At 44.1% G+C, this 24,256-nt stretch overlaps 2 protein-coding genes across 3 annotated transcripts in view; both read right to left on the minus strand.

Annotated features, from left to right (window-relative positions):
• rgs3a (regulator of G protein signaling 3a) overlaps positions 1-24,256 on the minus strand; it is a 216,347-nt gene that overhangs the window by 187,319 nt on the left and 4,772 nt on the right. Inside the window, exons 4-6 of one of the 2 annotated variants that reach the window (XM_084047372.1) lie at positions 23,685-23,753; positions 22,446-22,506; positions 6,851-6,941 (exon numbers count right to left, since the gene is read on the minus strand). In XM_084047372.1, coding sequence (XP_083903498.1) covers positions 6,851-6,941; positions 22,446-22,506; positions 23,685-23,753 — 221 coding nt within the window. Of the gene's footprint in view, positions 1-6,165; positions 6,351-6,850; positions 6,942-22,445; positions 22,507-23,684; positions 23,754-24,256 lie in introns of those variants that run through there. The other variant, XM_084047374.1, reaches the window with a different exon arrangement.
• On the minus strand, positions 838-2,853 carry LOC311037485 (signal recognition particle receptor subunit alpha-like; the record flags this gene model as incomplete). The annotated part of the gene is made up of 1 exon (XM_084046660.1): positions 838-2,853. The coding sequence occupies one exon, from the start codon at positions 2,851-2,853 to the stop codon at positions 838-840; it is 2,016 nt and encodes a 671-aa protein (XP_083902786.1).

Raw genomic sequence — 24,256 nt, forward strand, 5'->3', positions numbered from 1 at the left:
TGTCTCGTTTGACTGTCTGGAGCTAATCACACAAACCACTCCACCAATTAGCGCACTAGACCACTAGACACATTTCTTCAAACTTTAATTGTATTATGAATGGAAGGTCATCGTGAACTGGGTGGAAACTGGCCCATATTTGGAGTCGTATCTCATACATCATATGTGACTAACATCACAGGCTGGCCACATGAAGTCCAAGATCCACATGGAATGTATGATGTTATTAGACATTGTCTTGTTTTTGTTTTTTTAGATGACTGCAGTTAATCACCAACTGTTAATTTGGATTGTAAGATCAATACTATGGATCCACTGATCTATTAAGCTCTGAAGTAAATTTGAGATGGATGAAAGATGAATGACAGAGCTAGCCCCCGTAGCTTGGGATTTTATTCAGTAATTGTGTATAATGAATTGCTGGGGAAAAAAAGATTGTGAAAACAACAAATGACAATCTGTTCGATGGAGTAATACTGGTGATAGCTTACAGTACCTGTGCAAAATATGCACAAAGTGTGAAGTTTCATTATCTCCGCCAGGCCGAAGGCAGGGTAAGATTGTTTTGTCTGTTTATGTCTGTGTGTTCTTGGCTACTCTCGCAAACCACAACACCAATCAGCGTCACATTTCTTATTCACACTGCCAGCAAGCCAAGGAACTCAATCCCTGAATCCTAGTATTCTCACCTACTATGAGAATAAGAACCTGCGTGACTTGAGTTTGTTTGGTGCAATATGGAAGGAGGAAACCTGGAGAAAACTAGTAGGGCCAGAACGGATATCTTGCAGTGTTGGTTTTTATCACAAGAATGAATGAACAGAAACATGCAGCCACTCAAGCCTTCATCAGGAGATTGACGACAGAGCGCGCGTCGAGAGTGCGCAGGTCATTATAGGTCTGTCCTGTGCCCACAAATACAATAGGCTGGCCAGTGCTGTAGGTCATGGAAATGGCAGCACCAACCTTGTCATCAATGGTGTCAAACTTTGTGAGAACAATTCCGTCGATGAGGCGGGGCTCGGCAGACGCGGAGTGGTCGGCCAGAGCCTGATTAAACTTCACCAGCTGATTGACAGCCTCGTTGCCCACCAGAGCCTCCCCCACGAATAGTACCAGGTCAGGCGTGTTGACGGCAACAAGCTTAGCCAGGGCCGTCATCATGGGGGTGTTGTCCTGCATGCGCCCTGCGGTGTCCACCAGCACCACGTCGAAGGCCTGGTTACGGGCATAGGCAATGGCATCCATAGCGATTTTCGCCGGATCCTTCCCGTAGCCTTTCTCGTACAGCTGCACAACTGGCTGCCCACCATGCTGCTCGGGGGGGCGCTTAGAGTTCAGATGTCGCTGGTGAGTCCGGAGCTGCTCCACGGCCCCGGAACGGAACGTGTCACAGGCCGCGATTAGAACAGTGAAATGGTTTTCAATCAGCCAGAAGGCGATCTTGGCCAGGTTGGTGGACTTGCCGACCCCGTTGACGCCACAGAAGGTTATGACATAGGGGCGTCTCTGACTGCGGGCCTCTTGGACGTCTCTCAGCATGTCCACCCTCCGCTTGGGCTGCAGAATCTGCACCAGAGAGTCGTACAGGGACTGCTTCACTGTTGAGGCCACGGTGGTGAATGTGCCCATGGGTTTGCCCACAAGTTTCCTGGCAACAGAGTCACAGAGCTGGGAGGCAATGTCGGCAGCTACATTCTTAGTGATGAGGTGTTCCCTCATCTTTTCCAGCATTGGCTCCATGTCCTCCTGGGTGAGGCACTTGGAGCCCACCAGACCCTTCAGCATTCTAAACATGCCACCAAAACCACCCCTTTTTGGGGGGGCTTTCGTGCTTTTTTCAGTGACCACAACTCTCTCTCGCTCCACCTCTTCTTCCTCCATCTCTTCCTCGCTGGACTCGCACTCCACGGACTGCAGCTCTCCCTTCATGGAGCTTAGCTGAATCCCCAGGTCAGTTTGTGAGTCGCTGCCCTGGTCAGCATCCTTACGGGTGTCATCTCCATTTCTGGGGCTGTAGTCCAGGTCTTTGGCGCTCTTGCCAGACATCTCCCAAGCCCACCTTTGCTTTTCCTTAGGCTTCTGGTGTTTTGGGGTCTTACTGGGTTTCTCGACAGGTTTCTCAACAGGTCCCCTCTTGTGCTTGAGGATGAATTGTTCCCTATTCTTCTGAATAATCTCATCCGGGGTTAAGTTGTGATTGCCGTTCTCAACCACCTTTTGGCTGGCAGTGGAGCTCTTGACTTGTTCCTCATTGAATGGCTCAGCTGCAGGAGACTCTTTCTTGGCATTCTTCTCTTTGAATGGCTCAGCTGCAGGAGACTCTTTCTTGGCATTCTTCTTTTTTAATACACACTGGTCCTCCATGCCTTTGTCCCCACCCGTCGTCTTGATCATTGACTTAACAGTTTTCTGGGACTTGGGGGAATTTTTGAAAGTCCGCATAGAGACAGTGACTCGAGCTTTGCTGCTCTCTGCCTCTTCAAGAAACGTCTTGAAGTCATTATTGAACTCAAAGCTGTGGTTGAGAAATTTCAAGTCTCCGTTCTGCTCTAGCTCATTCTTATAACGATCCCGGAAGCGAAGGTGAACATCATCTACTAACTTATCAACGTAGGTCAGCATCAGGATTTGTTGAAAACCCACCACAAAAACCAACTCAAATTCATTATCCAATTTGTATCTAAGACTCAAAGACTGATGGGTGAAGGAATTGTTCCCAGTGCGCTCCTGAAGGATCACAGAGCGGATCAAAGCGTTGACGGGCCCAGTGAAGGATTCCTTCACCCCGGCTCCCTGAAAAGACCACAACACCACACCACCCATGCTGAAGATGGTGAAGAAATCCAGCATCTTGACACAGCGCAAAAACAATACTTTTAACAAATTACAAGTCTATCTCTCTATTTGGTTAACATCTGAAGATACCTTATATATAGACTGATCAGAGCGCTGGCATGACATCACACACAACACAACCCTTTTATGCCCATATATGGAGATCACTAATGTCATATGATGTCATAGTCCTGACATCGGTCTGACGGGACACACTCACATGCAGGCTCGCACACTCTCCTTATATGGAGATCCATTGCCGTGTGGTAGTTCAGGACAACCGCCGATCCAACAACTTCCCACTAAGCACTCGACACAGGGCCAGGGTTCAATTTGTAAAAAAAAAAACAACAGAGGGGGAGACATGTTCTTAACCACTTAAGCCTTATATACTTTGCATGACATATATAGCGAGAATAGACAATCTACAAGCTCACAACGTATCAATGTGACGCTGTGTGAGCTTGTAGATCTGCTATTTTTACTATTTTCTTAAACACTAGAGGCCCTCACACCTACATCGTACCACCGATCCGACCGATATGCCCATATATGGAGATCCCTGATGTCATCACTATATGCCCATATATGGGTGTATCCATATATGGAGATCTCTGAATCTGTCAGTCCTTGTCCATGTTATGACCATATATGGAGATCCCTGATGTCATCAGTGTATGCCCATATATGGGCATGCCCATATATCAGTTACTGTATATGTATATGGAGCTGACTGATTTGTTTGCATGATGCCATGACAACACATTGAGGTAAGCCAACACACTCCATATTTGGGCGTAGCTGCATTGGGAACTCCTTATATGGTTATATGAGTCATAGTGACATGAGCATGATGACGTGGTCCACCCGCCCTACCGTCTGCCCTCCCATTAGCCAATTTTGATATAGGATATGTACTAATTTTGACAAATTGTCACAGTTAATATGGTTAACAACACAATTGTTTTATGTCAAATGCAATGTATTTAATTCAGTCTGACAAGAGGCAGGGACAAAACATATCTCCACCGGCCATGAAAATGAATGGCCAGAGGGGGGATATCAAAAAAAGAGGCATGGATTTGAACCCCATCCCGCCAGCAAATCGAACTCTGCCAACAGTCCTTACAGATCTTTCGAATGACATGCTATATAGACTGCACATTGTGGTCTTTTAACCCCAAAAAACGGCAAAGCATCTGTGTCATTTTAGATTTTAGCTACATAGCAACATACGTAGCAACTCTTACAATTTAGAGTGGTTCTCAAAAATAGCTAATATACAAGCTCACAGCATGTCACTTCGTGCCGTGCTGCGAGCTTGTATATCTATTTGAAAAATCTTTGAATAATTTTGAATTTTGTAACAAATCTTCTCTTCTAGGGGTACCTGGCATAACACATTTTCAGATGGGGGTCCGTGGCCATACATATATCAATTTGGCAGGTAATTGTCACGAAAAAGTTTGGGAACTATATTGATATAGAAGGCATTTGTAGAATCGGCATCAGGTCTTAATGGGTTAATAGGGCTACTGTTTGTTTAGTCAACTGTTTGTTTAGTCAACTGTTTGTTTAGTCAAAACCATTCTGACATACTGCTGGGTTACATAAGAGATGTATGCTGAAGTCTAGCAAAACACATAATGAGATGGAGATGAATAAAAGACGAGGGGGGAAAAGAGAGAAACCACAAATGAGAAAGATGTGCATGTAACTGAAAGAATGGAATGAGAACGAGCGTGAAGGATAGAGGAAAGCATGAATAGACAGATGAAAAAAGGAAGAGACCTAGAGGGAGAGGGAGACGAAGAAAGATGGATGTTGGATGTTAAGCAGAGTGTTGTTCGAATGAGTGTTTTGGTCATTCCAGTGTTGTTCATACATGATGAGACAGAGCAGTGCCAACATGGCCTACATTCTGCCAGCTGGCAATGTGCACACACACGTGCACAGGAATCCATATATATACACACACACACACACTCCAATACACATGCACGGACACAAGAACACAGATACACACATACACTGGCAGACACCCGTGTGCGTGCGCGCACACACACACACACACGCGCACGCACACACACTCTGTCTCTCTCTCTCTCATGTATCAGACTAGACAGTAGTGGGCCACTGTTGCCTTTGGGAAAGACCTCGGCTAAAATCCATTAACACAGCCGAGCAGAGACGACATCAAGAAATAATCTTTCGTTTGCCTTGCTATGATCTCATGCTTAATGTGTCATCCCTGTTTAATTTTAAGCACATCAACCCAAAGCATCCTAAAAAGCATGTCCCCTGGCTAAAGTCTATCGTCTTTAGCCAACTAGCCATCTTTGTCTCATCCCACTGCCCCAGTTATAGCCAGTACAGTTTCCGTCCAGCATTTTTCTAAAGCCAGGTTTAACCGCTTTCAGCCTGGCGTCCCTATTTTTTTTTCAAAAGTACCTAAAACAGCAGCTCTACAAGCTCAAAACATGTCACATTATGAGCTTGTAGTTCTTTTTCTGAAGATGTTTTTAAGTACTGCATAAAATAGGGCGTAGTGGTTAAAGTTGCACGGAAAACGTCATGAACAAGAATTGGGCTGCATTAATAGGAGTGGATGACCCATAGACAGAACCAGAGAGTGACAGAGAGACAGAAACCGAGAAAAAGTGTGTGTGTGCACGTATGTGCAAATGGAGTTAGACAGAAGGGGAAAAATTGAGTAAACAAGTATGCATCTGTATGTATGTTCTTTGCAAGGGTAAAGGTTGAACGAATTCATCCACTAAAGGTGACAAACTGAGGTGACACTGGAGAGGTGACTTCCTTGCAAAGTCAGTTAGACGGACAGCCTGAGTTACAGAAGTGACAGCACACGCATGCTCACATGGCCTGAGAAGCCATAGAAGTATACCGGGTAGTACATTAACTACACATGAGCACCCTGACATAAAACGAATGGAGAGGTAGAGAGAGAGAGAGCGAGAGCGAGAGCGAGAGAGAGAGAGAGAGAGAGAGAGAGAGAGAGAGAGAGAGAGAGAGAGAGAGAGAGAGAATTACAAGAGATAGGGGGACAGAGAAAGTGAGTGAGTGAGTTTGTGAGAGAGAGAGAGAGAGAGAGAGGGGAAGGCATGGGATGGGATGCAAAACAGAACATAAGACTGTACAAAAGGCTGCCTTTATTACGTGGCATAATGGCAGAGACCACAGCCACCGTCCAGTCCCTGATGTAAATATTTCATGTTGCCCTGCAACAAGCAGCCCCACACAACAAAGCATCTAACTCATGCACAGTGGAGACCAGCACAAGTATAGTAATACGAAGACGGTACTCACCTAATCTAGGCTGCCTTTATGGCCGGCAATGAGTGGCATAACTCCAATAATACACACATGCTGTGCCACCACTACATCAAAGCAAAACTAAGTGGGTGAGAGAGATGGAACAGACACACTTCAGAATACACTTCCAAATGAATGAGAGTGGTATGTGTGTGTGTACTGTACGAGTGAGCACAGATCCACTCCAGCAATAAACGGCACAAGGGAGCTCTCTCTCTCTCTCTCTCTCTCTCAACTGTGACGCGCCAGGGTTCATCCAGACCCCTCCCTCCCTCTCGTTCTCTTTCTGTCATTTGCTCTCCCAATCCCTCTCCCTCTTAATCCCTTGCCACCCCCCACCCACCATCGCATTGCCCCACCTCCCGTCCAAGAGACTACTACTAAGCCCTTAAGAGACACTGACCACGAGTCGAGCATGGCACACTTAGTGCGCACACACACACACACACACTGAAACACAGTCTCTCTCACACACACGCACACGCGCACACACACACACACACACACACACACACACACACACACACACACACACACACACACACACACACACACACACACACACACACACACACACACGCATCTGGGTGCGCTTGCTCAAGTTCAGCTGGGGCTGCAAGGTTGTGTTCTTAAGCATGCACTCACACATACAGTACACTCTATTGTCAGTTATACTCACCAGTGGTGTGGACGTTTTCATGAGTGGGTACTTTCAGGTGCTTCTTCCTCCCCAGGTTTTCGCCTAATAGGTAGTACCAACCCTGCACCTCCTGCAATACACACAGACACGCATGCATGCACGTGCGTGCACACACACACACAGAGTCACTAGCTGCTTTGCGTGCGTATAGCACGTGAGTGCACACAGACTTGCAGAGCCAGACTTCTGGCTTGGGGATTCAAAGTAATGAGAAGTAAATTTAAAGTGAGTCCATGTGATTTCATAAGCAAGTCGTGCAGAAATGCATCTCTCTCTCACACACACACACACACACACACGACTTGGTTGTTCCTCCAGGGCTACAAACATACTACACACACAAACATACACACACTCACAAAGGAAAGGTTTAACGCAGTCCTACAGCTGATGCCTCTACTCGTGAGCCAGATGGCATGTGTGTAAGTGTAAGTGTGTGTGTGTGTGTGTGTGTGTGTGTGTGTGTGTGTGTGTGTGTGTGTGTGTGTGTGTGTGTGTGTGTGTGTGTGTGTGTGTGTGTGTGTGTGTGTGTGTGTGTGTGTGTGTGTGTGTGTGTCTGACTTAATTCTCATGTTGTGCTCACAGTCAACACAAGTCATCATCAACATCATCATTATCATCATTTCTCTCAGCCTCTCTCCTTACTTTGCACATACACATGCATACAGTGCTGTATGTAAACATTCACACTGGCTATCCGCCGGCCAAATTTAAAAACATCTGTGTCTCGCTCCATCTTTCCAGTGTTGTTATTGTTGCCCGACCCCTCCTCTTTTGTGCTCCATAATGTGAGGCCATCGACTGTGACAATAATCGCCGTTTTAAAAGCTTCTTAGTGGACATATTTCTGCAGGCTGTGGGACAGGGAGGGGGATGGGATGACATCTGTACTGTAAGTCAAGGGATGGCATTTGAACCAGAAGTGAACGTTGACGTACATATTTAATACAATGTGTACCAGGAGACACTGGTAAGAAAGAACCAGGGCTTGCTATAGAGGAGAGCAGAGGATGAGAGATTAAATGGAAGGGAGGAGAGAGAATGACAGAGGCAGAGAGGAGTGAGAGAGCGAGAGGAAGAAAGAGAGAGAAAGTGAGATAGAAGGCAGGAGAGAAGGAATGAGGGAGACAGAGAATAGAGAATAGAGAGAGAGAGAGAGAGAGAGAGAGAGAGAAACAGAAAAGGAGAGGTAGAGTAAAATTGGAGGACTTCAGACAGAGAGAGAATGAGAGAGACAGTAAGAGAGAGAGATAAAATAAACATAAAAGGATATGAACATGTTGGGGAATGAACATGTCAAATGAATGACAACACGTCACAACAACCAAGTATGAAAAGCAGAATGCAAATAGAAGCTCAAAGGAGGAAATAAAAGGCTGAAATAATAACAAAAATAAGATAAGCACACAACAGGGACGGGAGTGGGCGAGGATGAGTTTGCATATTGTTGCTGTCGGGTGGAAACCTTGTAAGTCCAAAACCGTTACTTTTCTATTATTCAAAAAAATATTTGAAAATAGCCGATCTACAAGCTCACAACGCCTCGTGATGCGAGGCGTTGTGAGCTTGTAGATCGGCTATTTTCACTACTTTTGTGCAACACTCTCGTATGATGAAGTAGGGCATTCATTTATGGGGGGGAAAAAACAAGTTGAAATATGGAGATACAAGGTTTTCTGCCTGACAGCAACAATATGGACTGGATGAAAAGGGGGGATGAGAGGAGGGGAGAGAATTGAAGAGACATAGCTCTGTGTGACTCAAAGCCTAATCTCCCTCATTAGCAAATAAAGCCAGTTGAATATTCACTGGGGTAAAAGCTACAGGACAGACGCCATTCGCCTGTTTAACTAACAGTACAAGTGCTGTTCAATGTTAATAAATGATAGTACATGAATGCTGTACATTTTTTGTTCAAAAGGTTTTAGCTCGTTCAATTCTTACAACAACCAGTTTCATTTATATCATCTCACACATAGTACCTTCTCCCTAGATCTTCAGGGGAAAAAAACATATATACACATATATATATATATATATATACCTAAGAAGTCATGCGTCGTGTATATACATGAGTATGTATGTCATGGGTTAAGTATCGTGTCAAGACCAGACACAGATATTTATTTGAAATAACTATCCTATTCCCTAGACCTCTTGTCGCTCATAATCAATCCATTTCCCCCATTTGTTCTCAAATATCTCTTTCTTCATCCTCAAGATAGCAGTCATCCTCTCCATGTCACAAATCTCAGAGACTATTTGAAGCCAATCTTCCGCAGATGGAGATTCCGTCTGTAGCCATTTACGAGTAATGGCTTTTTTCCCTGCAGCCATGAATATTTTCATAAGATATCTGTCACTTCCTGAAATTTTCTCTGGTAAGTCTCCCAGGTACAGCAATAGACAGGACTTTAATATTTGTATACCTAGAATCTCCTGTATTTTCTCCAAGACATCATTCCAGTATGTGAGGGATTGCTTGTTTTGTGGTGCTTTTTTTCCACACTGATCTGGATGGGAACGACAAAAATAGGTGATAATCATCTGCCTGAGACAGAGACGGAGTATTGATTAGTTTCCGTCTGTTTGCGCGTGTGTGTGTGTGTGTGTGTGCGTGCTTGCGTGAAATATTGTACCTATTCACAGCTTTGATTTCTAACCCCTCAAAAATTCCTGAAAAAGGAGATAATGTAGCCAGTATAGCCACACAGTAAAATCCTGAGTGTTAATTTAACTCTGAGGGTGTACAAATGGAACCAGATAGGGCCCCCCATGTGAACACTCTTGAGTTAAATTAACGCTCAGGAGTTTTATAGGGCAGGTGATGGGAAACAGAGACATAACAAATCTATTTCCATGTCTGGAGTTGGAGCACAGAAATACAGGACTTGTCAGAGTGGCTCAAATATCACGAATATGATGACAAGGGGTGGCCTGACCTCTGGCAAAGACACACGAAAGTCTTGAAAATAGCAAAACGAATGATTTAATCCATAACCCTCTCTCCATCAAGAGCAAAGGTCAAAGTGTCAAGAGTGGTTACTCTAAAGTGGCCCTGTACGGTACATTCTACAGCAATGGTTCTCAAAGTGAGGTTCGGGGGGGGGGTTCCAAATGGACCCTTACAGTTCTGTAACTGAGCTATGGGGGTCCTTGAAATTAAAAAGTCTGAGAACCACTGTTCTACAGTATACATAGATAACATGAAGTTCGGCGTAATAGCTCACAGTAAAATCCTTAGTGTTCATTTAACACTGTGTACATAGGCTATACTGTGTGTACACTCTGAGGTACAGACCATTAAGGTTTCATTTGATTCCTAACTGTCATTCAATTAGCAGGGGACCCCCTAGTAACCAAATGGACCTGCACATGGGTAAATGGGTGAATTAACACTTAATACTGTGCTGCTAACCCCATTATGTCAATGAAATGATGCATCTATAAAACAGACAGATAGATAGAAGAATTGTTAAATGATTTAAGGCGATCCTCTGAGAGATGAATACTTTTGGGACCATTATAATGCACCTGCACTCATAATGAGCATTCATGTCTCTCCTTATTTACCTCAAACTCTTAAAAAGGATCCCTGGATAATAAGCCTTATATGCCTTAATGCATTATAATTGCCCTACGTAACTGAAATTTGAAATTAAAAACACCTTAAATATTGTTTCTATTTTAGAAATAGTACGTCTTTCACTCAATACAGTACAGAAGTCCTGAAGTCGCTCGTTCATCCCCTGGGTCGCGGAAGTAATTCCTCTATGGAGAATAGCAATAGGTCATCTTAGAATCGTCTCATATAAGAATTGTGGTCCAAAAATAAATAAACTGTCCCCTCCCGGCGATATTGTCAGGGAGGTGGCTCTGTATCGTTTATGATAAGTCACTAATATTTCATGTCTATTTCTGGCGAAAATGTAACTAATTCGGTGGCAGTAACATTAGCGTTTTCTCACCGTCAGTTGATGCTTCATAATCCATATCATTTGTTTATTTTTGGAACACAGTTCTTATTTGACGCGAGTCACAAGTCTATGGGAATTCTGAATGGGGAAAAAAACGCGACCCAGGTAGGATGAGTAAATTACATCAGACTTTGGTGCTCTATAGGGACTGCTCCCGCCGGGCCGTCGCAAGTTGATGATCTAATTTGTCCATGTGTGGTCCAGCCATATGGAATGCATGGAATGCATGTGCTACTAAAAAACAACTTAGTTCTTCCTAAGGTTAATACAGTATGAACATCAAAGCAATATTTTAAATACTTTTTAATAGCACATGCATTCCATACATTCCATTGGGCTGGACCACACATGGACAAATGACTTCAACTTGCGACGGGAGTTGTCCCTATTGAGTGAAAGATTAACTATTTCTAAAATAAATCAAATATTTACGGTGTTTTATTGTAGTTATAGAGGGCAATTATAATGTATTAAGGCATACAGTATAAGGCTTATTAGCCAGGGATCCTTTAAACAAATCATACTCAATATCCCATCTTTATATACTCATAAAATGTTTTTAACATACCTACGCTTTCCTCTACCCCAATGTTTGGGGATAACAGGCTCTGCAAATGCTAGGAAGAAACAGTTGGATGAATGAAAGTTGAATAATTAAACATGAAATGGAAAGAGGAACGGGCTAAGACAAGCATGCAGTTGTGAGGCTACAGCACAGCAGAGGAGAATCCAAGCAGCCTGCAGCCAGAGAATGAAAAGCTGAACTTCTGGAACCTAAGCTCATCTGTTATCACCTGGGATAGCTCTGCGAGAAAGACTGAGGGCATGTGTGTTTCTGTGGGGAGTGTGTGTGTGTGTGTGTGTGTGTGTGTGTGTGTGTGTGTGTGTGTGTGTGTGTGTGTGTGTGTGTGTGTGTGTGAGGGAGAAATAGATTGTGAGAGCAATTGTCCTTGTCCTCACAAAAGATGGTTATGGTTAAAAACGATTTTGAGGAGTTAGGCTTAGCAAAAGATTCAGGTAGGGATTAGGATTAGGCATTTAGAGTTTAGGTTTAAGGGTTGGGGGTTTGCAAGGTTTACCTGATTTCTACTTAAGAGTTGCATACCGAAAATAGCCGATCTATAAGCTCACCATGGGTCAAGGCTAGGGCGACGTGTGGTGAGCTTGTAGATCGGCTATTTGCGGCTTTAGGCTAGGCTTAAAATGGCTTTAAAAAAGATCCAAATTGCATTCATAAAATCGCAGTCCTGAAATGTTGATGTCATCACAAGTGTAGCAATACAACCGTGTGTGTGTGTGTGTGTGCGTGCGTGCGTGCGTGCGTGCGTGCGTGCGTGCGTGCGTGCGTGCGTGCGTGCGTGTGTGCGTGCATGCGTATCGAGTATGTTTACTTCAAGCAGGTGTGTATATGTACATGTGTCTGTTTATTTATGTGTTTATTCCCACTGTCAAGCTAAGACCAGAGGCCATGAATGTCTTTGTGTGAGACAACATCGTTTTTTGGTCCCTTGCAGTGCAAACACAGGCTGATAAATAGTCAAGTCAAGAACTGCCATGCTCAGTGTGTTGAGTATTTGTTTACATGGTGCTCTTGGTTGGGAAAAAGACAAGAAATTGTACCAGAGGTGGCCACTTATTTGTGATTATTCTTCTGCGGGTTGATGGTCCATTGTGGAACCTTGGGCCGTCAACCTTTACTTTATAGAGTGTGGAGGACAGAAGCTGTACTCCAATTAGAAGGCCGAACGTGCCATCCACTGTTTTTGATATACTGAATGCTAAAGATAAGAACGGCAGAATTCTCCAGGCGCTCAACCGAGCGCCTGTTTGCATGCAGACCTTGATGTGGAGCGAATTACCTTCGTAATATATCAGGTCGTATTGTTTTAATATCATTAATTTGCTGTTCTTTTATTCACATAGTATAAAGGGAGTTTCCCTTGTTTGTCAATAAAGATGCCTTGCGCATGTGAACGGTAATTTCTGTGTATGTCATCTATAAACTGGACTTTAGGGTTTTACTGAACCAAGAGTGACAGGTCAGTCACGGCACATCAGCTGGTGACCCCGACCGTGACCCTGTCCAGTCCAGACGACCGCTGGATCCATAAGATCCAAATAACAATTCGCCCATACACTATGTGCTACAATTCCTTGGGGCCCCAGGAAGAGTACACGCGGTGCTATATGTGAATTGTATTATACCAAATTTAGGTCAATTGTCAAAGATAATGTGTAAATATGATTGCTCGCATGTGAAGTCACCACTGAACAGCAGATTGAATGACCTTTGTGTATTAATACTTAGGCTCTGTACTTCCTATACCCCATGATGTCCCGTTAGTGGCTGGGTGGACCGAGTCGATCCTCCCAGCATCTGTCTCTCTGTATTCTATGATCCTATAGTTTATTGAGACACTACACTGTCTCTCTGTATTCTATGATCCTATAGTCTACTGAGACACTACCCTGTCTCTCTGTATTCTATGATCCTATAGTCTACTGAGACACTACCCTGTCTCTCTGTACTCTATGATCCTATAGTCTATTGAGACACTACCCTGTCTCTCTGTACTCTATGATCCTATGGTTTACTGAGACACTACACTGTCTCTCTGTATTCTATGATCTTATAGTTTACTGGGACACTACACAGTCTCTCTGTATTCTATACTCCTATAGACAATATTCTATACTTCTATGAGACACTACACTAGCTGCCTTTGCACGGCTCTCTAAATCGCAAACCACACTGGGTTCATGGGAGAAGATAGCGTGTAGCCTAAGTTGTGTACGTTATATGTCGTTATATGTCGTTATATGTCGTTACATGTGAGCTGGGACTGCGGCTCAGGGAAGACCCCAAAAATACTACAGGTGAGCTGGGACTGCGGCTCAGGGTAGACCCCAAAAATACTACAGGAGGTGACGACCGTAAACGGGCCTTGAGGACGTACGCTGCTGGGTCCGAGCGGTAGGTTACATGTGAGCTGGGACTGCGGCTCAGGGAAGACCCCAAAATACTACAGATTGTGAGCTGGGACTGCGGCTCAGGGAAGACCCCAAAAATACTACAGGTTGTGAGCTGGGACTGCGGCTCAGGGAAGACCCCAAAAATACTACAGGTTGTATGTAGGCCGGCCATGTTAAGGCTTGTAGTGGAGTCTTAGAAAAAAACCAAATACACTGTTAAGGCTTGTAGTGGAGTCTTAGAAAAAAACCAAATACACTGAAAGGCTGGCTCTGCAGCCTAGGGCTGACCCCTAAATGGTACCACAGTGTGTCATATATGTTGTCTATACTGTATGTGTATGTTGAACGCATGGTTCCTGAATGAATGAAGGCCTCTGTAAGTTTTGTTTGTTTGTTTGTTTTGTTTTGTCTTGTATGTAACAAATAAGGTTTAGACTTTCAGTGAGGTCTTGATAAAGAATATACACTGCGGCCGGGAAGGCTTAGACTTTCAGTGAGGTCTTGATAAAAATATACACTGCGGCCGGGAAGGCTTAGACTTACAGTGAAGTCTTGACAAAAATATACACTGCGACCGTTTGTTTGTTTGTTTGTTTTGTTTTGTCTTGTATGTCGTGTATGTTGTTGGTATATTGTGTCATTGTTAAGTGTACATGTTTGTATCTGAGGTTAGGGGGTAGGCTCCCCAATCCCTTGGATACAACAGGCGGCAGCGGGGTCGCAAGGCTCCCAGAGCACGTTAAAGACAACATATAGTGCTGGGGAGAGGACTGAAAGGCCCCCGTGTTCTGTCAAGGATGAATCAACATCCTGCTGTGGAACCGTCTAGTCGATGTGCCGACTGCCGCTCTCTCCTAGGGTTGGCAGCACATGGTGCGTGGATGACAGTCCACACCTAACCGGACGGGAGCTGCGTGACTCACCGGTTACAGGCAAGGCGGGTGAAAACGGTTAATATTCTGGTTCCCGTAGCCAAGCGGGGCCAGGACAAGACCGTCGGTTTCCTGCCTGGGGCGCCAACCACGCCAACGGGTAAGGGATCGCTATCGACTGGGTCACCCGCCGGTCGGATCGCAAAAAGCATTAAAACCATGGCGTGCTCCCCGACAGGAGACGTGTGGTCGCTGCTTCCGGCTCAATGTACAGTCAGGCCATCACAAGCTCAAAGCGACCGCCGGAGTGCAACAGTCATGTAAGCGAGTGATGCTCCTGTGATCGGTGGGCTTTGAAAAGAAGACGCCGGGAAGCAGGAGGCTTGAACTCTCTATCCAGGGTGACCTGGGTGTAGACCTCAAGTGGAAAGGGGTCTAGCCTTGGACTGCGCCCTGGTGCAGGAGGCACAGGAGTGGGGAGGTCCGAAGGACTTAAGTGACTGTAAGCAGGAGGTGTGCTGCTGTAGAACGCCTGACCAGTGTGACTGACCGTGTGACTGCTGCAGCTGAGTGTGTGTCCCACTTTGGGGTAAGTGTTAGAGGTGAATGCATCAGGAATTGTGAGAGTATGAATGACAGGTGCGCCCACTCTATTTATTAGGACCGTGGTTCAACTTATTTCATATATGCCCCTCGATCACGTGCCGTTCCTGGGTCCATATATGTAATTGAGTTGAACACAAATCACATAGTTCTGCGTAAGTGGCTTCTGATCCTGGTTACTATGGTGTGCATTCACAAGTGTATGGCTTTGTACCATTTTGAGTCTGACTCAATGGAGCACAGTGATTTACTTCTGAGTGAACGGTGTGAAGGCCTGAGGACGTAGGAGACACTAGGGGAATATTTTCCAGGGGGAGTGAGAGAGAGAAAGAAACTTAGTAATGCCCCACATTCACGTAAGGTGCATCCTTGACACCTGCTACTGTTTTTTTCCCTGAATTAAAATATTTGAGTTATAAGTGCCCTTACCCCTGAGAATTTACATACTGCAGTTATCCAACGGCAGGTTGACCAGTACTTTCAAAGTAAAAAAATAGGAGAACACAGTCAATGAATTACAAAAGGCAGCCATACATAGAGGGAGAGAAATAGTCTTCTTTAAATCTGGTAAAATAGATAGTTGAAAGAATGGGGGGAAAGGAAGGCATTTGACCTTCACTCCTTACCAGCGGCCTACAGCAGAGGCCCAAACATCCTGATAAGATTCCCACAACACTGTCAGTGGAAATGGAAAACAAAACCTGTTATTTTGCATGTGAATGCTCCCAGCTAAAATGTAGTTATGCATAGTGGAAATTAAATCTGGTTGAAATTAATGACCCAACGTGTACTTGTAGATCGACTAAATTACCTATAGAATAATAAAAATAAATGCAGAAATAATGTACTGTGACCAAACCAGGGGGTATCCTTAATACTTCTACAAGCTTGTAGATAAGTGTTTGGTTACAGGTATGAACAGTCTGAAAATAAGTTAAAAAAAAAAAAAAAAATGTTTTAAGGACACTAAGTGAACTAGGGAATGTAACCCTTAGATTAGAAGATTGGAGTCAGGTATTTTGACGTTAAAATAAATGAGTTTCTTCAGAGAATTCTAAAAAAAATAAAGAAATAACAATAGCTTCCATACAGTAAGTGAGTCACTCCCCTTCCCCCCGCTCCCCCCGTCAAATATTCTGACTAATCGTATTATTAGGTATGGGGCAACTATATTGTGTAATTATATTTTTTGCTAAAATGAATTATGGTGTTTACTTTCTCAGGAGGACCAGCTTAACGTATAGTGGAGAGTGACATTTTAAGTGGATCATAAAACATTAGTTGTTATAGACCAAACTTTGATTAGCAGGCACACATGAAGGCCAAGAGCAGAACAGAGGCCTTACTGACATCACATTTGCCACGTTTCACCGATTTGCCACACAGACTGCACTATCAAATTACATTCAAGTGCCACAGACACAGTGCCTGTAGGCATTCCACACATTAATATACATACATATTCCCAAAATGGACCTTCACAGAAGTTAGAGATGTATTGATTCCACATTCGACGCTAACTTGCAACATGAATGGCAGAGGTTCACTTCCAGCTATGACCTGATGGAACATGGAACTGTACAACAAACTGTGCTGTGTGCGCTACAAGTGAAACACCACAACATAAACCATCGTTCTAGATACAAGATACACCTATGGGGAACAGACATCAAGCCTTGGGGAAGCTTGGGTTGCTCAGACTTTGAATGTCTCAGAGACTTTACATCAGTTCACTACTATTCTATGGTCACGGACACATGACCTCTCGTCTCTTCAGCCAGTGGAATATACGCAGCTGGGGTTGACCTCTTGCCTACTCTCTGTTGTTGTGGCCTCGACATGTGCAAACACATACATTTCTATAGATCTGGAGAGGACACAACACGATTTATGTTTATAGATACAATAGAGACACACACACCAGAGCTATTAGTGCTTGGTCGTATCGTTATCTAGAACACAATTCGCTCTGCTGAGGTTAGGGGGTAGGCTCCCCAATCCTTGGCAGAAACAGGCGGCAGCGGGGTCGCAAGGCTCCCAGAGCACGTTAAAGACAGTGTATAGTGCTGGGGAGAGACTGAAGGGCCCCCGTGTTCTGTCAAGGATGAATCAACATCCTGCTGTGGAACCGTCTAGTCGATGTGCCGACTGCCGCTCTCTCCTAGGGTTGGTAGCACATGGTGCGTGGATGACAGTCCACACCTAACCGGACGGGAGCTGCGTGACTCACCGGTTACAGGCAAGGCGGGTGAAAACGGTTAATATTCTGGTTCCCGTAGCCAAGCGGGGCCAGGACAAGACCGTCGGTTTCCTGCCTGGGGCGCCAACCACGCCAACGGGTAAGGGATCGCTATCGACTGGGTCACCCGCCGGTCGGATCGCAAAAAGCATTAAAACCATGGCGTGCTCCCCGACAGGAGACGTGTGGTCGCTGCTTCCGGCTCAATGTACAGTCAGGCCATCACAAGCTCAAAGCGACCGCCGTAGTGCAACAGTCATGTAAGCGAGTGATGCTCCTGTGATCGGTGGGCTTTGAAAAGAAGACGCCGGGAAGCAGGAGACTTGAACTCTCTATCCAGGGTGACCTGGGTGTAGACCTCAAGTGGAAAGGGGTCTAGCCTGGGACTGCGCCCCGGTGGGGAGGTCTGAAGGACTTAAGTGATAAAATTATACAACAATATGACTAAAAATATTACTTAAGTGCCAAACTTTGATTAGTGGGTAGTGTCGGAAGAGTAAGTTAAAACATTTTTATAGTAGGTGAATATTACATTTGTAGTGTTAATTAGACGTCATAGACCAAGAAAACTTTAATAATGTATTCAGATAAAAAACCACCCTGTTAAGGGAGGTCCAGTGACAAGTGACAAACTGTTGGAATGTGTATTGTGAAATAGAATGCCACAATCAAATTTTTTTTGGTTGTTTCAAAATTAAACTAAAATTATGTAAGAAGTCACATTATTAAATTAAGTTAGTAGTATTCAACGTATTATAATTTCTGAATAAAGACAATACATGTAGGAGAAAATTAAGGGAGGAGATTAAGTTGATTTTAGTGGCGAGCAGCTCAAATTTTTCCATTTCGACACTGTGCAGTAAGTGGTCCTTTCTTATCAGGATGTTTACAGTTCAGCTGTTTCACCCAATTCAGTGGCTGTGTCAACAAGACAGGCACAGATGAACGAGACTGAAGTGCACAAGGGAACAAGAGAACAAGAGTTGTGAAAATAATTAAGTGCATTCCAACATTAGAAGAGTATGGATTTTTGCAGCGATAAATTGATCACACCATTTCTCTAAAACAGGTCGACTGCTCGCAGGAGAGACATACACTTCTGCTGTCATTAACCTACCATTTCCCTAAAACAGGTCGATTGCTTGCAGGACAGACGTGTACACTTTTGCTGTCTTAACCTTCCATTTCTCTGAAACAGGTCATTGGTGGGAGAAGAGAATTGTACAATTTTGTACAGCACGAGAATAATGTCAATTGACTGGAAAGTTGTTTCCAAGAATGAAAATTAATTAACCAACCCATTAAACTTAAGTGTGAATAATTATAGGTACGTGTTTGAACCATTCCACATATTGGATAAAGGAGGGTTGCACCCTGGCCTCTGCACATTCCTATGCTGTGTGCCCTGACGGGTGTCAGGTCAAGGAGGGAAATAGTATGATAGCAGTAAGTGTAAAGAAAGCGGGACAGTGACACGCACACACTCTCACAAGCACGCCACATATTAGAGAGTATAATAGTACAAATACAGTCGTTAGTCGAGATAGTATAATTAAAGCATAATACGGGCCAAAGACTTAAGTGAAAGACTTGCCACTAGACAAGGAGGGACACGACACAATTAATTTGTATTGTTCCATTCATGCTGCCCAGCAGCTACTCTAGTGCTATGATTACATAGGCTAATGAACAGGTTAACTGTGGGTTTTATCTATATATACTGTATATCTATGTGATGTCTTGCCCTGCATAGATATGTATATATGCAAAATAGTTGACCTCTCGATCAATCTGTCATTTACAATGACTGACTAGGATCAATCACTAGAGCCTCATTCGTCTGATAATCAGACTAAGTACCAATGTCACTCCCCGAATAAGAAAGCAAAAAGAGAGAGCTTTCCAAGACCAACAACCATGTTGTCCAACACATTTTTAACAATCTCCCTGGCATTAAGTATAGGCTGTGTTTCCCTTCGCACATGGCAAGTGTTAAGAGAGAAGTGATAGAGGAATCCCAATACACATCCCATAAACATTGTAGCGTAGCGCCACCTGGGCCCCCATGCTGAACTTGACGAAGAACACCCCTGCACTATATCTGCGCCCCGACTTTTCACCTCAAGGAGGGCACGGATCTGACTGGCGCTTGGGGGTTGGGGCCCCTGTGTATAATACGGGGGGCTCCGGTCTCAGGCACTGGGAGGAACCTCCTCCGCCCCAGGAGGGTACGGACCCGGGGGCTCGGGAGTGGGACCTCCGTCTCTTAGCTCATTCAGTGCCAAGTACATTCGTTAATGGCGCTGGATGGGTTGGGGGGGGGGGGGGGGCTAGTCTTGGGCTCTGTCGGAACCTCCTCCTCCGGGCTCGGAAAAGTGACCACCTCAACCAGAGGAATTGGAGAAGAAGAAACCAAAATGCACGCATAAAAACAAAACAAAAAAAAACAAATTAAAAAATAATATTACACACTTTAGAATAGTTGCTTGTAAAGGAAAACTCAGTGGGAGTGCCCCACTGAGGGACCCTAAGTTTAGCAATACACTTGTTGGAATCAAATGTCAAATTATGTAATTGTCCCCAATAAGAGCTCATGTCCAGATGGTAGGTTTGGGACTGCCCCAGCCTAGTTCAGAGTTTCCCCTTCAAAGAAAAGGGTTTTCCTCGGCTCACATGACTCAAAAAAGGAAAAAAATGGGACCTGATTTTTTAAACATGCAATATGTTATGCTATAAAGTAATTGATATAAAATACTGTTCACATTTAGGTGTTGTGGGTACTAAATTCGTACCCAAGGAGGGGTTGATGGTCCATTGTGGAACCTTGGGCCGTCAACCTTTACTTTATAGAGTGTGGAGGACAGAAGCTGTACTCCAATTAGAAGGCCGAACGTGCCATCCACTGTTTTTGATATACTGAATGCTAAAGATAAGAACGGCAGAATTCTCCAGGCGCTCAACCGAGCGCCTGTTTGCATGCAGACCTTGATGTGGAGCGAATTACCTTCGTAATATATCAGGTCGTATTGTTTTAATATCATTAATTTGCTGTTCTTTTATTCACATAGTATAAAGGGAGTTTCCCTTGTTTGTCAATAAAGATGCCTTGCGCATGTGAACGGTAATTTCTGTGTATGTCATCTATAAACTGGACTTTAGGGTTTTACTGAACCAAGAGTGACAGGTCAGTCACGGCACATCAGGGTCGGCAAAAGTTGTGTGTGTGTGTGTGTGTGTGTGTGTGTGTGTGTGGGTGTGTGTGAGAGAAACAGATTGTGAGAGCAATTGTCCTGGTCCTCACAAAAGATGGTTATGGTTAAAAACGATTTTGAGGAGTTAGGCTTAGCAAAAGATTCAGGTAGGGATTAGGATTAGGCATTTAGAGGTTAGGTTTAAGGGTTGGGGGTTTGCGAGGTTTACCTGATTTCTACTTAAGAGTTGCATACCGTGCCTAAAGCCGAAAATAGTCGATCTATAAGCTCACCATGGGTCAAGGCCAGGGCGACGAGTGGTGAGCTTGTAGACCGGCTATTTTCGGCTTTAGGCTAGGCTTAAATGGCTTTAAAAAAGATCAAAATTGCATCCATAAAATCACAGTCCTGATGTCATCACAAGTGTAGCAATACAATGTGTGTGTGTGTGTGTGCGCGTGCATGCGTGCGTGCACACATGTGTGAGTAGGTCTGGCATGCTGTGAGGAAAGGACTTCCTCCACCTTATCGAGTATGTTTACTTCAAGCAGGTGTGTATATGTCCATGTGTGTGTTAATTTATGTGTGTTTATTCCCACTGTCAAGCTAAGACCAGAGGACATGAATGTCAATGCCATGGCCTCTGGTCAAACAACATCGTTTTTTGGTCCCTTACAGTGCAAACACAGGCTGATAAATAGTCAAATCAAGAAATGCCATGCTCAGTTTGTTGAGTATTTGTTAACATGGTGCTCTTGGTTGGGAAAAAGACAAGAAATTGTACCAGAGGAGGCCACTTATTTGTGATTATTCTTCGGCGGGTCCTACTTGTTTGGAGCGAGAAAGGCAAAGTCGGGACGAGGTCAACTGCCCTGTCTACTAGACTAGCTTGGCTGATAATGCGTCTGCAATCTTTCTTTTCTGGCTTTCCTTATCTCTTCACTAACTTTCTCCCTGTGTGCATTAGACCCGGGCCGGCGAAGAGACCACGCAAACACCAGTAAGTGGCCTCTAGTACACCTTTTACAGGCTGATAAATGAAATCAACATCTTGGCCCCTGCCATCTTGTAGGAATTACAGTACGAATAATACTGGGGATACTAAATGGGTTCTCTCACACTTGAATTAATAACTTTCAATTTCTGGCATCCCTATTTGTCATTGTAGGCGAACACTTTCAAACATGTTCAAGTGTTCTTCAAAAGAAATTCTTTCATACATTTTCTTTCTAAGGCCACTGACTGACACACACACACACACACACACACACACACACACACACACACACACACACACACACACACACACACACACACACACACACACACACACACACACACACACACACACACACACACACACACACACACACACACACACACACACACACAGAGAGAGAATGTGTGTTGGTTAGAGAAGGGAGGGGGTGACTGAGCTAATGACCCTTTCTTTACTGAAAGAGGAATCTGAAAATAGCTGATCTTATCTGAAGGGAGAAGGGCCAGGGGGGAACTATTTCCTTAGATAGCTTATGTCATATCATATATCATCTGTATAATGCCCTGTCAACATTTGTTAGTGTTCAACAGAAGTCAGCAACAATAGTCATCTAGAATTGCATTGGGTCTTACGGGAAAACCAGAAGATGTCATAGATTTATCCTGCCTGCAGTGATAAATCCATGTTGAAATGTAGGCCTACAGTATATTCAAACTTACCTTGTCTGGTTCCATCAGGGAATGTACACCGAAGCTCATGCAACCCAGAAGCTCACTTTTCCTATACAGATAAGACAGATAAATGGATAATTAGAGTGTGAGAAAGAGAGATCTTTGTTTCATATTTTCCTGTAATGTAGAGTAGACGATATGTTTTACGCCTTTTTATCAAAATGTTGTCATTACGACAATTAAACCTCCCCACTGCTATTGTACCCCTATAACAAACATTTTTAACTAAAATCTTTGCTTCTAGGGGTCCCTGGAACTAAATATTTTGAGATGGGGGTCCGCGGACATGAAAAAGTTTGAGCACCACTGATATAGCAACATATTTTTTTCAGGATTTAGAAGGCATTTGTAGAATCAGCCTCAGGTCTTGAATGGGTGCTGTGACCTGGTGACTCTCTGCATACATACAGTATAGTTGATGTCAGGCTGAAACCTCATGTCCAAAACCGTTACTTTTCTTAGATCCAATGTAGTCATTATTTAGTCACAAGCTCTTATTAATACTTTTCATTGGTTAAATATTTATGAAACCCACAGACATGGCATCCCTATTTTTGCAATGTCATTATAGGCGAGGATTTCTTTTTTATTCACATCGTTCCCATGTGGATCCCAAGATCCACATGATCAGATGTTAATTTTTTATTAAACACCCAACGTTTTACCATGGATAGTGGAATATCCAGCTTTCACCCCCAGCTCCACTCAATAAAGTCTGATGTAGGTTATGTGATGTTCAGAGGTTCATCCGACCATATGTCCTCCGTCCCCAACCATGACCCTGTTCTGCAGCACAACTCTACAGAGGCAGGGAGGCGAGAGTAACTCCATCCAGACACATCACACACACAACGCAAGTATATACTCATGTGCAGAAGCGCGCACACACTCTCACATACACGCACGTACACACCTAAAGCTGCCCACTAGAGCAGCAAAATGTCATTTTATAATTGATGCTGCTGCTGCTGCCGCCCTGTGATGTGTGTGTGTGTGTGTGTGTGTGTGTGTGTGTGTGTGTGTGTGTGTGTGTGTGTGTGTGTGTGTGTGTGTGTGTGTGTGTGTGTGTGTGTGTGTGTGTGTGTGTGTGTGTGTGTGTGTGTGTGTGTGTGTGTGTGTGTGTGTGTGTGTGTGTGTGTGTGGATCAATATAATACATACCTACAAATCATTCTAAAGTCAAATACAACAAAAATTAGCAATATGACTATTCTTCTCACCCAGGTACCTGGTTTTGGTGTCCGAGTTCCACATGGTGAAGAGCAGTCGTTTATGAAGGTCCTTTGCACCGACAACACTGGGAAATAAAGTAAACAAAGCTCAAAGTACATTTCTGCATCGATTTAAAATTATCATAACCGTGATGAATCCATAAATCTGAAACAAACAAGAGGGGGTCACAAGGGGGGGGGTCCTTGAAATAAAAAGAAACATTGAATGTGAGGTAATGTGGTTAAATGGTTGCGGGGGGTTGTGTGTGGACTGAGCCGTAAATAAATGGGTTTAGGGCATGAAGGTTAGAGTCGGAGCAGCAGACTGGCACACTGTGAGTCATGCTGGCCATATCAACCACTGGAGGCTAGGAAAGCACTGGAGTGAGACAGATAACAATAAAAAAAGGCCCCGAGTCATGCGCACGCGCGTGTGCTCACACACACACGCACACACACACACACAAAGAAATTCACAAATACTTTTTAAAAAAACCTATGTGTGCAACTGTGTACAATGCTTGCACAATAATGTAAGGCTATTTTAGAGAGGCACAACATTCACATAGGAAGGATGGTAGTAGAAGTG

Source organism: Gymnoscopelus microlampas (assembly GCF_963454915.1).
Source record: "Gymnoscopelus microlampas genome assembly, chromosome: 21".
Lineage (NCBI taxonomy): Eukaryota > Metazoa > Chordata > Actinopteri > Myctophiformes > Myctophidae > Gymnoscopelus > Gymnoscopelus microlampas.